At 35.4% G+C, this 17,414-nt stretch overlaps 2 protein-coding genes across 10 annotated transcripts in view; both read left to right on the top strand.

Annotated features, from left to right (window-relative positions):
- mboat2a (membrane bound O-acyltransferase domain containing 2a) overlaps positions 1–12,038 on the top strand; it is a 241,599-nt gene extending 229,561 nt beyond the window's left edge. For both annotated transcript variants that reach the window (XM_079632857.1, XM_079632856.1), the window contains exons 6-13: positions 592–646; positions 2,536–2,719; positions 4,158–4,350; positions 5,069–5,172; positions 5,792–5,856; positions 5,945–6,077; positions 7,440–7,591; positions 8,899–12,038. In XM_079632857.1, coding sequence (XP_079488983.1) covers positions 592–646; positions 2,536–2,719; positions 4,158–4,350; positions 5,069–5,172; positions 5,792–5,856; positions 5,945–6,077; positions 7,440–7,591; positions 8,899–9,052 — 1,040 coding nt within the window. In that variant the 3' untranslated portion in view covers positions 9,053–12,038. The remainder of the gene's footprint in view (positions 1–591; positions 647–2,535; positions 2,720–4,157; positions 4,351–5,068; positions 5,173–5,791; positions 5,857–5,944; positions 6,078–7,439; positions 7,592–8,898) is intronic.
- An 880-nt stretch (positions 12,039–12,918) lies between these two features.
- kidins220a (kinase D-interacting substrate 220a) overlaps positions 12,919–17,414 on the top strand; it is a 48,817-nt gene continuing 44,321 nt past the window's right edge. For 4 of the 8 annotated variants that reach the window (XM_079632190.1, XM_079632189.1, XM_079632188.1 and 1 more), the window contains exons 1-2: positions 12,924–13,024; positions 16,787–16,937. In XM_079632190.1, the coding sequence (XP_079488316.1) occupies positions 16,806–16,937 (132 nt within the window). In that variant the 5' untranslated portion in view covers positions 12,924–13,024; positions 16,787–16,805. Of the gene's footprint in view, positions 13,025–14,607; positions 14,676–16,357; positions 16,426–16,706; positions 16,938–17,414 lie in introns of those variants that run through there. The other 4 variants (XM_079632186.1, XM_079632185.1, XM_079632187.1 and 1 more) reach the window with 4 other exon arrangements.

Raw genomic sequence — 17,414 nt, 5'->3', positions numbered from 1 at the left:
GAAATCTTTTGTAAGATAGTAAATTATTTTACTGTTAATTTTGATCAAAGGAATGTTCCTGTTGAATAAAAGTATGCATTAAAAGAAACTGCGAGAGTAAGAGAGACTTTTGTTTAGTAATTATTTGCATGTTTGCAATTATTTGCATTTTAAACCTTGGGGTGAGCGCTAAAAATTCAAATAAACTGCAATCAGTTTGCTCTCACTAAGCCTGTATAGTACAACATTTTTGTATTTGACATGTAACTTTAAAAACGCACAGCTATGCGATTCCGTTTCTGTTTGTACTCGGTGAGTGCATGTGATTCTGCATCGTCACGTGTGCTTCATTCACACATATTTGCTGTATCAGAGTATAAGAGCTGTTTCTGCAGGTCAGTGTGAACCACAGGAACCCACTGGCCTCAATTCCCAGTGTGACCCAACCCCCCCCCCCCCCCCCCCACACACACACACTGCTGCAGGACTGCTGCATTATAATCAAACAGTATTTGTCATCTCTGCTTCTCAACTTCTAAATATTTCTAAATGACAGTGTGCTGTGGGAGTGTCTGATGAGTTTGGGCCTGTGTTTGTGTGTTTTTCCCACAGGCTTGATGAAGAGAGAGGAGCACCTAAAGCCCAATCAGAAGTATCTTGCTGTCAGGTATGTGTGAAAGGTATGTTTGTGGTTGGGATGAGGTCACTCATTTACTTTCTGCTTCCTTTGAAAGAAAATCAACTTCAAACCCACACACTGACAACAGTCAAAAGGTGTATATACATGTAATCGAATTAATTACACGATCTAAAAGATTAAAATATATTTCCCCCTAAAAGGTAATGAGAAAAGCGTCAAATAGACAATACAAGAAGTAGCTTTATAAAAAAATTGTTTTTGTTTGATTCAACATAGAATTTATTGCACAAACTTTTAGGCTTCAACGGCCGTGAGTAAATGATGACAGAATTTCCATTTTTGAGTGAAATCCCTTTAATGTTTTTTTTATTAATATTGAAATATTAAATAATTTTTTAAAAATGAAATTATACTCTAATTAAGAAACTAAACCTGCCAGTAGGTGGCAGTAAATGTCTAAATGAGTAAACAATTCATTCATTCATTCATTTCGTTCAAATGGCTGATTTATTTAAGAAGTAAAATAGCACTCTGTGAATGGGCCATTGAATCATTGGTTCACCCAAATGATTCGCTCAAAATGTGGATTCATTCAGTAACGGAGCAGCGCTGTGAGTTGCTCGGAGATGCACAACAGTTATGCTCGGGCATACTACATTTATACATTGAGCAAAAGCAGTAATATGTCTAAAATATAGTTGAGCAAAAGCAGTAATATGTCTAAAATATAACACAATATTAACTTCTCATTTATTGAACTGTATATAATAAAAATGAGAGAGAAAAACACATGATGAATACAACAGACATTTAGTGAGATATATGTATTTGCATATATGCATGCAACATTTTAGAGGTAAATATTTGTTTTGAGTGTAATATGGCTCTGCATTGCCCAAATAGCAGCATAGCACAATCAGGGACTGAAGGCTGTTGCCAAGCAACTGAACATTCCCGCCACATCATGTGAGCCGATTTCCACACAGGAAGTCGTCAAGATTCTGAGGTTTCGGAAGTCGCGCCCTACAGTTAATGAGTGCAGTTTTGAACTATGTTTGTACCACAGCCATGTGGTCACAGAATGTTAACCAACATCGCAATGTTTACATACTGGATGAGTTGCATTCTTGTTCAAACATGACACAATGTTAATGTCATGTTTGTTCATTGCTAAAGGGCTGGTAAAATATTTTACAAACTGACTGTAACACTACTGAGACAACCAGAGACTGTGAGTCTCACTAGCTTTTAGCTTTTATGTCAAATTGGGAATTGTCTCACTTTATTTGTTATACATGTATCTGTGTAAGTTTAATGCTGAGATTTCATTTCAGATTTTGTACCAGATAAGAAATACAAAATATTGCAAAAATATATACATATTATTTATTTAGTTTTAATGTATTTGACATTTATATTTTTGTCTTATTTTATTTTTATTTGTCATATCATATGTAATATTTAAAAATGTCATCAAAAATATATCACTATGTAAATAACCTCATTACAAAATAACTGTAATGTCATTTTCGTTCCGTTTTGGTGCTTTAAACTGTTAATAATTTCTAGCTTGTAGCACAGCTTTATCAAAAAAGGTTGCTTAACTTGTAAGTTTAACCTGTAGCTTATTGGGAAGCTAGTTTCAGAGCTGCTTCCCATGATCCCTTAGCTAAGCTTTCATAAACTAATTAATGGCCTTGTAACATAAATGTATTTTTAACATCCCCTGCTTGCTTAAATATATGTATAAAAAAAACATTCTACTAATAACATTAATGTTAACATTTGTCCTTTTTCATTATAATCTCCCCTACAGAGCAAATCATGTTTTGGTATTTGACATTGGGTGTGCTTTGTTACTTAATTCACTTTATGTGGTGGGTTATTGTTGTTCTGTCCTTGTGTTTTCTGTACAGGAAGATGCCCAGTCTGCTGGAGTATCTGAGTTATAACTGTAACTTTATGGGGATCCTGGCCGGCCCGACCTGCTCCTATAATGATTACATAGCCTTTATAGAAGGCCATTGCTACGAGCCCAAGCACCTGGAGTCAAACGGCAAAGTGAACGGGAAATTCAAGCAGAATGACCCTTCACCTAAGGTAGTGTAATGACTCGGCTCTCTTGCTCCCTCTGGTGACTGAACCGGGGGTTAGCATCAGAGCTGCACACTAAAGACGTCTCTTAGTAGTCTTGATCACATTTGAGCTCTCATATATATATATATATATATATATATATATATATATATATATATATATATATATATACAGTATATATATAATCTCAAACACAACACAAACCCCAAGTTATACATGGCAAATCTGAAGGAATATAATGGCCAGGTTGAAACCGATGATGTGACAGAACCAGTTTTGCAGTCCTTACAAGGAAAATGCTTTTTACGTGAGGTGTTACCTTGGTGTATGCAATGAAGACAATGAGTTTCACTGACAAGACTTTTGCACTGACACTGACATCCCTATTGGAGTGGCTTTATGGAGGTTTTTTTTTTTTTTTTTTGTCATTTAAATCAATGAGAATCTTCTTAGACAGGAGCTCATATTACTCGGGCTTTGCTGAGGGGAGAGTTTGTTTTGACTGTAGCTCTGGAGATTATTTAAACACGCTTTTATACGCATTTCTTCCTTAGGAGCTTCACAATGGTTTTAGTTTAATGGACTTCTCCAGCGAACATTTTAAACCAACTCTCCAGTAAAAGCTTCAGACCTCATTGAATATCGTCAGTGATTTATGGTTTTCATTCTTAAAAGACGAAGAACAACAAAAACATTTGTTGATTCAGTTCTCTCGCATGTTTCACAAGAGCATGAGGAAGTTCCGTTCACAGATGAATTTCCTGTCACACTGACTCTGCTGTATAATTCACCATCTACTTGCTTTCTGCTCTTCAATGATATGATCATTGCAAAGTCAAATGAGTTATAATTTTGTCAATGAGACGCATGTTTATAGACGCATAAAAAAAGAAAGAGAAATATTATGTATAAGGTTAAAAAGGGACATTTTCTATAACACACTACAGCTCATATGTTTGGCGTCAGTTAATTTTTTTTTTTTAAGGAATTATTACATTTTCAATTATTCATCAAAGATGCAATAAATCATCATAGTGATTGTAAATACATTTATGTTACAAACGATTTCTATTTAAAATAAATGCTATTTAAAAAAATATTCATCAAAGAATCCTGAAAGATTCTTAGTTTTCACAAAAGTAGCTCAACTGTTTTCAACATTGATAAAAAAATATATATTTCTTGAGCACAAAATAAGCATATTAGAATAGTTTCTGAAGAAACATGTGACACTGAAGATTGAAAACAAATATTTGCCATCACAGGAATTAAAAAAAGAATGTATTCAAAAAGAAAATGGTTATTATAAATTGTACTAATATTTTAGAATATTACTGTTTTTTTTGTTTACTGTATTTTTATCAAACAAATGCTGCCTGAGGACTGTCTCATAGATTGTAGTGTCCTGACTCTCTGCAATGGTTTTGTTTTGTTCTTCTAGCGGGACGTGATCCAGAAACTGTGCACCTGTTTTCTGTCCCTAATGGTTTATTTGGTGATCTACACCGCCTGCCCTACAGATCGTGTCATTGATGACACCTTCATGGCCTCTAACCCCTTCTACATCCAGGTCTTGTACCTCTACATCTCCATGTTGGCTTTACGCCCCAAGTACTACTTTGTATGGACGTTAGGTGAGTAGGACAGATGGGCAATGTGCTCTTTTTATGTAATTTAAAAAAAATCATACTTTTAATGAGGTTTTATTGTTGCATAATGCATACTTTTTCTCATTTTAAAACAAATCTTATATTGTATACAATGCAGCATGTCTAGTAATGGACTCTGAACATAGACCATGTTCAAGGCAGCGTCATACTGCCCTCTTGTGTTCGTAAAGGGAGTTTTTTCTGATTTTTTGCCTTGTTTCTAACTGGATAATTCTTTCACATGGTCAGTTTTTAGAATTGACAATTGCATTTATTTATAGGTGTAACTCTCAAAATGTCCCGTTCACACAGCAACTTACAGAATACTATCTGAATGAACGTGCAAAGGGAGTCAAGCCTGCATTCTCTTATCAGTAATTATACATTCACATAGCAACATAATTCGACAATCGATTTGACTCTTGTCATGTCAAAAGTGACTTTTCAGTTCTATGGACGTTACGTGTTAGAGAATACGGGCTTGACTCCCATTGCAAGTTTATACTGACAGTATTTGAGACGCTACTAACAGTTCCTGTTTAAACAGGACATTTCGAGACTCACACCTGTAAGTAAATGCGGTTTCCAGTCCCAAAAACGGACAGTGTGAACGTAGCATACAGGACTGACAACCAAATTCTGCTGCTTTGTGAACGTGGCCTTTGAGATAGTGTTTTTACTCAATTCTTTCACTCTTTTACAGCCGATGCCATCAACAATGCAGCCGGCTTTGGATTTAATGGATATAACACAGATGGCACCCCAAAATGGGACAGAATATCGAATTTAAGAATACTTCACATTGAGGTACGAGACTGACAAAACATGCTACTAGGGGTGTGACAAAACCCTCATGTCACGATTCGATGCACAATATTAAACTCACGATACGATATTATTGCAATACTCTAAGTATCTTACATATGATATAACATTTGGTATTACATTGTGGGTGTACATGAATAGGCTTGGACTTGGTGCTAGTAACATAATGCACAGGACAATGGCGATACATCAACAAATCATGATTCTGAAGCTGAAAATACAGAATTATTTTAGACGAATATGCTTGCATTGACTAGACATATTTAAAATAATGTAGGTCCCTTTTTACTGGAAACATAAAACATTATTTGGCATTATCAGGACCCACGGATATTCCCCCATTGCATTATTATACATTATATTCAACATTATAGTTTAATGTAGTACTGACACGAAAACTCTGTAAACTTGAATTTTTTTCCTCACACAGAAATTTAATTTTGGGTGAACTATTCACAATACATATTGTCACTATCCACGATACATTTTGTATTGCGATATATATTGTGACACGATATATTGTTACACCTCTAGCTACTTCCACGTTAGTCACTCGACCTGAACCCTAATAGATCATCTTTTTTCCTTATGTCCTCAACAGTTTGCCACCAGCTTCAAGATGTTCTTGGATAACTGGAACATTCAGACAGCCCTTTGGTTAAAAAGGTGAATGCTGCAATACAGAAGACTCTTGACCGAGCATGTCGTCTTCCTGAAATCTCAGAAACAAGCTTTTGTTGTTTTGTCTCCGCAGGGTGTGTTATGAGCGCTGCCCGTACAATCCCACCGCGGCCACATTCCTCCTCTCAGCCATCTGGCACGGACTTTACCCGGGGTATTACCTGACCTTTGTCACGGGCATCGCTGTAACAGCGGCTGCACGGGCAGTGAGTATTCTTTACATGAGATGGGCTGTCAAAACAAGGTCACAAGTCAGAATTATATCACAAAGGTTTTATCTGATGAAATCTTTTGTGAGCTGTTTTGGTGGAAAAATACTGTTACATTTGAATAAATTGGATGTTGGTTTTCTCCAATAATAAATGAGAGGCATGCATGGGCCGTAAAAAGACTACGCGCTCAGTCAGGGTTATTATTCATCTAGTCACGTGCTGCATAAAACTACGATTCCTCTGTCACACTGTAATGATCAAGGCCTCTCCAGCTAAAGAAAAAAGTAGGTCACTTACTTGCAGTAGTCCATCTTAAAACGCTACTCTGAATATAAACTCTTCAGCCCACGGCATTGCCTGCATGATACACTGTTGGATACAGAGCCGTTAACACTTTTCAAACTCGAATAATAATTTCCAAATCCACAAGTAAAAATGACTTGCGCTTACTGTACATGAGTAAGCATATTCTTACATTAATCAGAATTTTGGTTGTTTGGAATTTGGATATTCTGAATATGTACTGTAATCCACTTTCATAACCCATCTAAACAAATATTCCGGTTTCTAGAAATATGAATAAGACAGCTGTTTGGGGTCAGTAAGTTTAATAACTCTTTTCTATTTTAATATATTGTAAATGGTAATTCATTCCTGTGGTGGCAAAGTTAAATTTACAGCATCATTTCAGTCTTCAGAGTCACATGATCATTCAGAAATCTTGCTGATTTGCTGCCCGAGAAACATTTCACATCTTATTATTATCAATGTTGAAAACAGTTGTGCTACTTAATATTTTTGTGCAAGCCATGATATATATTTTTTCAGGATTTTGTATTAATCAAAAGTTCAAACGAACAGCATTTATTTGAAATGATTAATGTCTTCTCTGTCACTCTTGATCAATTAAATGCATTCTTGTTGGACAAAAAATATATTTTTAATTTTTTTTAATTCTGTGTCAAATAAATACCTTATTCAGATCCACCATTTATTTATATCTGAACAGGTCAAAATGAAAGGGAATCTGGGTGCTATATAATAATACAGTCAGTTGTAAAACGTTAAGAAACAAAAGAACCATCTTTGGAGTGAATATTTTTCCTTAAGAAACGAAACGCAAAAAAAAGAACAAACCAATAAATTAAGAAAAGAATTGGCATACCAGTGTATATATGGAATATTCTAATTACAAGTGTACAGAAATATTCCAATATCTTTAATGTCTTTAAACTTTTTTGATTAAAGAATTAATATGATAATTTATGTTTGAAATGTTTTAAAGGATCATTGTTTTTTAGTCCTCATTATATCTTTTGAACATTAAAAGTTACTCCATTTCCTCTTTTTTTTCAGGTAAGACACAATGTGAGGCAACACTTCCTGGGCTCAGACACACACAAGCTCATCTATGACGTGATCACGTGGTTCAGCACGCAGATCGCCATTTGTTACACTGTTGTGCCATTTGTACTGCTGGCAGTAGGGCCTTCACTAAAGTTTTATAGGTCAGTAATGCATTTGCACCAGTATGTGATTACTCCTGATGTCTCTGACCCCTGCCGTTAAGGATTCACCTCGTCTGACTGATAAGCAATATGCAACAGTCTCTTCCTGTTTGTTTATGAGTGAGCTCTGGTGATAAATTATTAATAAAGAAGAGAGCAGGTCAGGGAGTCATTTATAAACCCAACTGCACCACTGAGCCGTTGATGAGAGTTATTAGCGGAAGATGTGAAGCTGACAGGTAAAAATGAGCGGCTGATTTTATCTCTGCCCGCCGCAGTCTTGCTCCATTCATTAGACGGCTTTACAGGCCGGAGTCTGGTGACACTTTATGAGCTAGCGGAAGACTTCTGCTGAGATAATTGATATCTTTGTTGGAGCAAGGCTGTTAAATGAGTCTGCCTGAAGAACACATACAGTAAAGCATTTTCATTAAAGAGCCAGAATTAGGTCAAGAGATTGGCGCAGATCAGATTGAAGGCCGTGGGAGATCAGCCCAGGAAGATGTAAATTATGTTGAGGTGATTGGGAGCTCAGTTCATCTCAGTGACAACAACACTGGGAAATCCAAGATCCTGTTGGAAAATAATGTAGCGACTGCATAAAGATCGGAGGCCTCGTGTAAAGCTTAGATTTCATCTTAATTTGTGTACCCGCTAAAGTTTTTGAATTTTTAAAACAAATGTTATATAAAGCACACATTATTATATTATATTTTATTATCCCTAATGTTAGAAGATTGCACAACTTTTCCCCCCTAAATGTCTCCTCCCCAAAATAACCACGTAGCTTATAGTTTACAACACATTTTTTTCTTCTTATTATTTATTTTGTCATCCAGACATGCAGTATGGATTTATCAGTACAATAAACTTGTTCTTTCGTAAAGTTATTGTAAATATCTATAAATTTTTCTTGTTTGTCAATAAGTAATATTTTGCAATGCTAAAAATAATTTTATTTTAAGCAATCATTATTTTTGTCTTGTTTTTCAAAACTGTACCATTTTAAAAGAGTTTAGTTATTTTAGCTGGAAACTATTTTCTTTGTAAAATTGTAGTTCAAAATAATTATATTCTATTTATTTTAATTCAAATAAATTAAATATTATATCAGATTTTTTTTTATTCATTCAAATCTATGAGTGGTAAATGTCTTGCACTTAAAAAAAATATGTGTTTGGTTCATTTAAATATTTATGTAAAACTACCTGTCCTATGTATAAGCATCAAAAGTATATTCAATAAATGAACAAAAAAATCACATAACTAAAATTCCTAATGTGCTGTCTGTCGTTTCCTCTTTTCAGCTCATGGTACTGCTACATTCACCTGATCTGCGTGTTGCTGGCGCTGGTTTTACCTGTGAAGTCCAGACGCAGGAAACAACAGGAAGAGCCGAGCGAACAGAACTGTCTCTCCTCTCCTGACAACAACTGCAACCAGAAGCAGAAAGCCACATGAGGGCAGGACGGGCTGCGTTGTGAGGAACTCTGATATCAACACGGAGAGACACAGAGCGGCCATTTCCTCCCTCGGATCCAAACGACACCGACAGTGACATTAACAAGGCATAAACTCCAGCAACAATACAGAGAAAAGAGACGCTTTCCCCATAGTTGCCCTGTTGGAGTTGGTCTCGTTTTGGTTTTAAATAGGAAATCTTCATAGGATTGTATGAAAATGGGGTGATTGATTATAGAATATGGTATATAATTGACTTAAGTGTCAGTTAATCTGAAGTTGCCTTAAACCCTTCGTATATTTAGCTCCAGAAGCCTCGTATGGGGATCGTGTGTTACATAGGAACGGACCAGTCATTGTTGGCTTATAGCTTCACTACATTAGTGCAGGAAGTCTAGCACTGGAATCAGCTTCCACGGTACCTAGAGGGTTTCTGCCATTGTCGGTTAAACGAAGTAACCTCTGTTCTGTTTTAGTTCTTCTCAAAGGAAATGTGTGCGGTAAAGAAAACAAGTCCAGTCGTGTGTTGCCAAACTTGCAGGCCTTAAGTTCCTATATCTTGCCATCGTTCCGTCTTTATTCTTTCTCTGGTTTTCTGGTAGGTTCATATCTGCTGCTTTCTTTGGGAACAAGGGTCCACCTTAAGGGAGTGTCTTCATTTGGAAAATAGTTTTTGTCTGTGATTTTTGTTTATTTTTATTTTTTATTAAGGGCTTTTGGTTGCATTTGAGGGTTGTATCAATGCTGTTTTTTAATGGGTGGAAGGTTTCCTCAGGGCACACGGGTCTCGTTTTATTTAGACCATGACAAATGACCAGATGTTTCTCTACCGTCTATGTTTCTACTGCAACATTACTCAATATCTCAGCATGTTTGTGTTTTTTTATGTTACAGACATATATGGTAAGTGCAATAACCTGTATCTTTACAATGGGTGCATGTTAAAGGGTTAGTTCACCCAAAAATGAAAATCATCATCATTTACTCGCACTCAAATTGTTCCAAACCTGTATGAATTTTTTTCTTCTGCTGAACACAAAAGAAGATATTTTGAAGAATATGGCTGACCAATCAGTCGATGGAACATCAACCATTTAGTTACCCATATTTTTCAAAATATCGTGATCAAATTTTTGGGTGAACTTTCCCTTTAAGCTAAAGGATCACATTATTTTTAGCAGTAAGTAAAGTACCAGCCAAAAGTCTGGACAAACTATATTTGCTTCTCTTGATCTTAAAAACCTGCTGATTTAAAGGTATAAATGCTTGACATTTTTCCATAGTAATAACAACTTGTTTGTTTTGGGAACAAAAGAAAAAGAAAAAGCAGCTAACATCAGTGTTCAACATGCATGGGAACTCCTTCAATACAGTTTAAATGCATCCCAAGATTCACATAATTTTGATTTGATTAACATTTTGAGTTTTTTCATAGTTCCCACATTGTAAAAAAAATATTTTGACATGTATATATACATTAAACTAGCATGCATGCTTCCATTTATTTCATAGTTTTGATGACTATTATTCTAAAATGAGGAAAATAGTAATAATAAAGTATGAAGCTGTGTGTCCAGACTTTTGACTGGTAGTGTACTGTACATGCAGCTTAAACTATTCAAAATCTATTTTTTTTTCTCTGAATCCATCTGTACTCTTAGGCCCTAAAGAAACCTGTACATTTTGTGATATCATATAAGGATATTTCTTGAACTTTGACCCCCCTCAGAGAACTTTGCTCATTTGATCCAGTGTCTGGAAAATCAGACTTTTTTCATATTTCACCCAGAATCTACTTTTGGATAATTATGTTGTTGTGTTTATTTTATACCAAAGGTTTTAGCCCTTGGTCAGAGCGACTCTACGTGTTCGTTTTTTTAATTTGGTAATGAAGGGCTGAAGAGGGACTAAAGCGTTTACCAAAGTGAGTGTCACTGTATTCATGTTAACTAAGCCAGTTCAGTAAGAAACAGTTATTCTTGGGCGTGAAGTTGACCAGCCTCCATCTGGAGAAAACGCTCTGAACCAGCCCCCTGTGGTTTCGTAAGCACACTTCTCTTAAGTCTTATTGTATTTAGACTCCAGACATGTAAAACCGTGATGCATTACAGCCCTGTACCAACAGTGTTAGCAAGATTAATAAATCTGCATCTCTGCTGCTGGTAACAGTTCAATTCAAATCACATTTATTTGTATAGCGCTTTTCACAATGCATATAATTTCAAACACAGTTATATACTGTATAATTAGTCTTTTTGTCTCTTTTTCTTAAAGATTTTTTCTTATTTGTTTTAACTGCCCCAAGGCAATATGTCCCTCAGTAACCAGCGTACTAACTAGCACCTCAATGCAAAACTTGCTTCAAATGTCCAAAGTGCCAAATCACATGAGGTGCACACACAAATCACTTTATTTGTACGGGTTTACAACAGGGTGAGAGGTTTGTACAACAAAAAAGTGATTTATTTGGTCTTAAACTGACATTTATTTTTACCTACTGAGATTTTGGGAGGATTTATTTTTCACTCTCTCCCTATTTGCACTTTTGGTAGGAATAAGTCGGGGTTGTGCTAACGTAGGAAAAACTGCCGAAGCAATGCAAGAAACCTCAGTGCTACTCAACAGTTGGAGTATGTGCTCAATAGAAGTTAAACGGATGAATTTGCCCCCAAACTGTTACATTCATTGTAGCAACAAAGGAAAATCAGGATGGAGTTCAAGTGTTAAAGACTTATTTTGTAAACATGCTCCATCCATAGAATGATGTTTAATGTGTGTTCATTGCCGTTTATGTGTAAACATTGTCCCTTTGTTCAGATATTGTTCATCTAAATACAGATCATCAACATCTTGATTTTGTTAAGGCCCTAGTAATAGTGAAGGCACAGTAAAATTTTGGTTCAGTCATTTTCATACCGTTTGTAACTACTGATTTTGCAAAGAATGACCCAAAGCTGTGTGAAACTGTAAACTACTGTAATGCTTTTTAAAACAGTGCATTTGTTGTCCACCAGTCACCTCAGTTCTGTTGTTTGTCATTGTCTTGTTAGTCTCTAGTGGTCATTCAAAAATGAGTGATTGTGGCCCTTAGTGAACATGCAAAGCGAAGCTGAAGTTTTCCAGATATTGCCTAATTAACTTTTCCATTGTAATTCCTACTGACTGGTTGTGATGTTGCATAACCTGACAGTGTACAGGAAAACTAAGGATGTTAATGAAATGTTATAAGGTTGTGGAGAGATAAAAGAAAAGTAATACCTAATATGTTAGCTATTTCAATATAAATCAATTTACCAATATACACTATAAAACAAGTTTTAGAGAATTGTCCAGATGGGGAAAACTCACTGTCTCCATTTATTTATGTAATAATCATGAATTGAGATGTGATACCCAGTATTTGAATTGTTTGATGAAATGAGTGCTCTACGTTGACCAAGCAAAACGATGTTTCTTTTAAAAAAAGGACTTGACATGAACAATTAATTCCAGTACCATGATGACAGACACAAAACAAATAAAACATATTTTCCTTCTCGGTATTCATCTGTGTTTTTGGTTTTCTTATAGGTAATTGGTTTACCACAGTGATATGACATTGAATGCATATTTTAAAAAAGTATCGTACCATAATATGATAGATGGATGGATTGATGGAAGGAATATAGATGGACGGATGGGTTATATCTATCTATCTATCTATCTATCTATCTATCTATCTATCTATCTATCTATCTATCTATCTATCTATCTATCGTCAAATTAGAAACAGAGAAATAAATATGGGCGTCACTTGTCCTGCAGTCAGTGGGCGTGTTTTGTGCACAGTGGGTGTGGACATGTCTAGTTAATTTTAATTTCATCCACACACCCCGTGTTCCCACAAAATGGCTGTGGTGTAAAGCAAGATTATGGAAAACAACAGAGTTACGTGAATTATATCGAATTACTTGGACCTTCTTGCAGGGAGATGTAAGTTACTTTACCATTTGGACTTCTGAAACAAACGGATGTGTTTAAAAAAAAATTTGAGTTCTTGTCAAATATTTGTATAATTTTCACGTGAGTCAAAGTAAGTTTATTCTTTTTAAATGCTACGTAGTAGCTTTGTAACATTGTTACAAGAGAGAACAGTGGATGTACACAGTTCAGCTACAGCTGTCAGGACACGTGCTCTTCACTCCAGTGTTGGTTGCAGTGTGTATATAATGTTTGTTTGTAAGCACTTGTGCATGAATAGTCGTCATTTTAATTTCCCATGCTGCTGTCAGTTTCAGAATAGTATGGTATGTGTATAATATTCACCTTTAAGACAGTGGGCAAACGGGTTTGAGCTGCTTCAAAAGTTGTTTTTCGCGGTGCTTGCGTAAACTTGTTTACCACTGTGCCGTTGTGCCACACTATGGAAACGGATCCAGTGATTCCCAAACCAGGAGTGAGTAACTAAACCCCCAAGGAATTCCAGGGGTGTTTTTCTTCTTCTTCGTTAAACAATTAATGCATGTGTATGTATGTATAAAACAAACATAATTCTATTATTTTGCTTTCTCTCCTTAAAATCAATTGGGGAAAACAATCAATTTAAATGTTAAATTCTAATGAATATTGTTATTTTCCAAATCAGTTTTGAATATGTTATAACTTAAGGTATTTAAACCTTTTTTTACATTTATTCATTTAGCAGATGCTTTTATCGAAAGCGGCTTACAAATGAGAACAATAGAAGCAGTTAAACTGACAATAGGACAACAATATGCAAGTGCTATGACCCTTCCCAGTTTAATCTAATGCAGTATGTTTTTTTTTTTAAAGATAATAGAGAATAGAAGGTAAAGTGTTAGTATTAATGGATCAAGTGTTGCCGAACAACTGCTGCCGATCATTCATACTGCAAAGTAAACTATATATAAAAAGTTACTCTACTTATATTATAGGCCAGTCTAAAAATGCTACACTTAATTTCATCATTCACCCAGCATCTCTGTCTCTCTCTAATGGGTTGTTGACTTTAGGCTAGAGATCATGTCTATTATAAGAACTCAGTTTATATATTTAGAGATTGCCATAGTGCTGTTTGCTCCCCTCTGATGTGAAATCCATATGTGCTCCCAGTCCATTGACCTTTAACAAACATTTATACAGAACTAGATTTACATATATATATATATATATATATATATATATATATATATATATATATATATATATACACACACACAAGTAGCCTACACTGAAATTTAAGTATACACCGAAATTGAAAAATTACAATTTCTTTCATAAATCCTGTATGCTAACACCCACCCTTGAGCATAGGTGTGGCTCATTAATATTAATTACATGTGAGCTGGACCCTTCAGGAGGCTTACTTATAACATCAGACTTCATTAATATTCATGAGTTAAGCTTGACTAGTAGGATTCACTGCACGTGTGTGCATTGGGCGTCTCTCCAAAGAGAGGTGGGGCATCACACTTCCTTGTGCATTATTCATGAGTGCCTGGAGTGACAGGCAGAGCCCCGGTCGGCTTGTTAGTACACAGTCTGACTGACAGCGCGAGTGGAGTATCAACAGCACAAGGATCGACAGGCTTTTAAACTCCTCTCACAGGGACTTTGGCTCAAGGTGAGTTTGCATATTCTCAGCCTTCTGAGTGTGAAGAATAAAGTTGAATGAAAGCATAGTATTTGGGTTATCTGTTAGGAATGGGTTATCTTCACTCGTCTTTGTGGGCTGGGGAGAGGGGGTGAACATTGCCCTGTCAATATTCTGCTGAGGGGCTCTCTGTGATTGGCTCTCTTCATTGTGTGATGTCTCAGGAGGGCAGATGGGATGCTTTCAAGGGTGTGTCAGCAGTTCAGAGATGAACAAAGGCTGATGGAAAAGGATTTTTTGCATTACCCTATCTGCCACCTTTCGATATTTAAGTTTGTCGATATGGACTTGTATCTTTTGTAACTAAGTGGATTTTGGGCACTGAGGCCCCGGGGGTGTTTTTAAACTATTATGCTTGGCATGTGTTCAGCTGGAAGTGGCTTATGGTGTCCGGCTTTCATCTTTGATGGGTTGTGCCGGGGCTGCTGAGTTGGCAAAATGACCCTGGAAAAAAGTACACGCTTTTGGCCTTATTTACTTTGTTTGAACGCTTTATTATAGTGATTTATGCTCATGTTATAGTCAAACTTAACATTTAAATCTGTCTAAATTACTGCCTCTGAAAAGTGTTTGGACACAAACGTTTAAAATATATGAATGTCTTTGCTATATATAGCAACATCAAACCTAGAGTCATTTAAGATTCAGGAGACAAACATTTTTGTTTGGTTTTTAAATGATAAAATAGGATTTGAAAGGAAGATAATGAAGTGGGATGCTGTTTTGTTGTGTGTGTGTGAAGCTGATGTCATACATTGTCTAAAAAGTTTTGCCACCAGTTGAATGTAAATAATTGCAAAATGCATACAGTTTTAGTGTGACGTATAGATGTCCAAAAAGAGTAAGAAAGTGAAAAAAAGATCTCGACCATAAATATCACTAAATCTCAATGCATTTATTGAATGGTTATGCTTTTATAATTGTTCTGCTTGCTTTAAAATTGTTTTATAATACATAAAATTTATTATTTTGCATATCATATAATCAATAATATGTTTTGAGGTTAAATTGAAATTAAATAGATTTTTTGTTTGATTATAAACATTATTTTTTTTGTCGATTTTGTGTATACTGTCCTTAATTTAGATTTTTATGATAAAAATGTTTTGATTTTAAAGTGAAATGTTAAAAGTTAGATTATTGGGGTAAGACGACTTCCTGAAAATTGGTTTGTGCAGGTGTTTTTATTTTATGTAATAATCATTGTAAACCATGAATTATTAAATTCAATTAATGATATGCTAATAAAACAAATATATAATTATTTTTTTATTATTATTTAGAATTATATAGTGTAATTCAGATGCAACTCTTTAACGCAATTTCAGTTATTCAAGTAAATTGTCAAAATGCATAAATATAAGAATAAAAATATTGGAAAACATAGAATATTTGATTTATTATTTTACATTAATGGCAGCCATTTTACCCTACTTTTTGAATCCACTGTTTAAACTAGCTCACATACCGGTAATTTCATGTTACTTTTTCCCCCTCTCCTTCCACACAGTGAAGATTCATAGATATATAGAGCACAAATTCTTCCATATAAGTGTGCTTGTTGTGTTTTAATGAGGAATACAGTGTGCATTTCTGAGGCCAAAGTTAAGCCTTGTTAATTTCCTCAAACTTAGTTTTTTTTCCCTTCTAAGGACCATTAAGAGGCTTTCCTTGAACTACTTCCTTCATTCTTCAGAATAACAACTTGGTATAAGCTTTGGTAAAAGGTTTTGTGTGTGTGTGTAGGCAGTAGTGCGCTGATAATAAGCCCAAAAAGAATATTGGTATAGTAGTCCCTGTTTATTGCTCAGACAGCATTAGAGGCTTTTAACTTCACATCATTCAGGCTTTATCCTAATCGATATTGATAAGATAGTCGCCCACTGTCTGTCCAGTTAACATGCGGTTCATCATTAACTCGAATGGTTTGTGCAATCCAGCAAGACTGGGCTTGTTACTGTGTGTCTTGTTGTTCCACATCTGCTCTGCTTCAGGAGGAGAAGCCTGTCTTTTATAATGGCTGAACAGAGGAGATTTTCCTTTAATGATGTATCTGTCCTGCTCTTTTCCACGTTCTCCAGTGGAGTTCCCAGTACAGCCATGGATGCGAGCACCTCTCTGAAGATGAGTTCCCTGACCATTCAGAGTCTGTTCAGCTATGTGGAGGAGGAGAACCTTTCGGCCATCAAAGCTCATCTGGACAAGTACAGAGAGGTGGACACCAGAAGTGAAGTGAGTGTGCAGGAACCCTTGAATATAGCTTCTTACTTTTTGTAACTTAGCTTGGTGTTCGTTAAATATACAGTACATGAAAATATATATATCATACAGTTTAAAGCTTCGGAGTCATTACTTTATTACTGGACCACTCACTTATTTGGTCATTAATCATATATAATGTTGTAAATGGCCCATATGAAAGAAAAAATTTAACTGATTTCATATTTTCTGATTTTAAAAGTGACACACACACACACACACACATAATTATATATATGAGCTCAAGATTTGCTGTGTTGATTTGAAGTGCTAAAAATTAAGTTATGAAAAATAATAATTGTATTTTACAGCATAACTTAGACCACATATGGATACATTTTTGTTGTTGTTGTTTAGACTACAAGCAATAGATCTAAATAAAATGTGAAACTGAAAACTGTATTTGAACTCTGCACAGACAGTTCTGTTTAATGGGTTCTGTCACACCAG

The sequence above is a fragment of the Phoxinus phoxinus genome (assembly GCF_949152265.1).
Source record: "Phoxinus phoxinus genome assembly, chromosome: 13".
Lineage (NCBI taxonomy): Eukaryota > Metazoa > Chordata > Actinopteri > Cypriniformes > Leuciscidae > Phoxinus > Phoxinus phoxinus.
The sequence above is the reverse complement of the archived record's forward strand: the minus strand, read 5'-3'. Positions and strand labels throughout refer to the sequence as shown.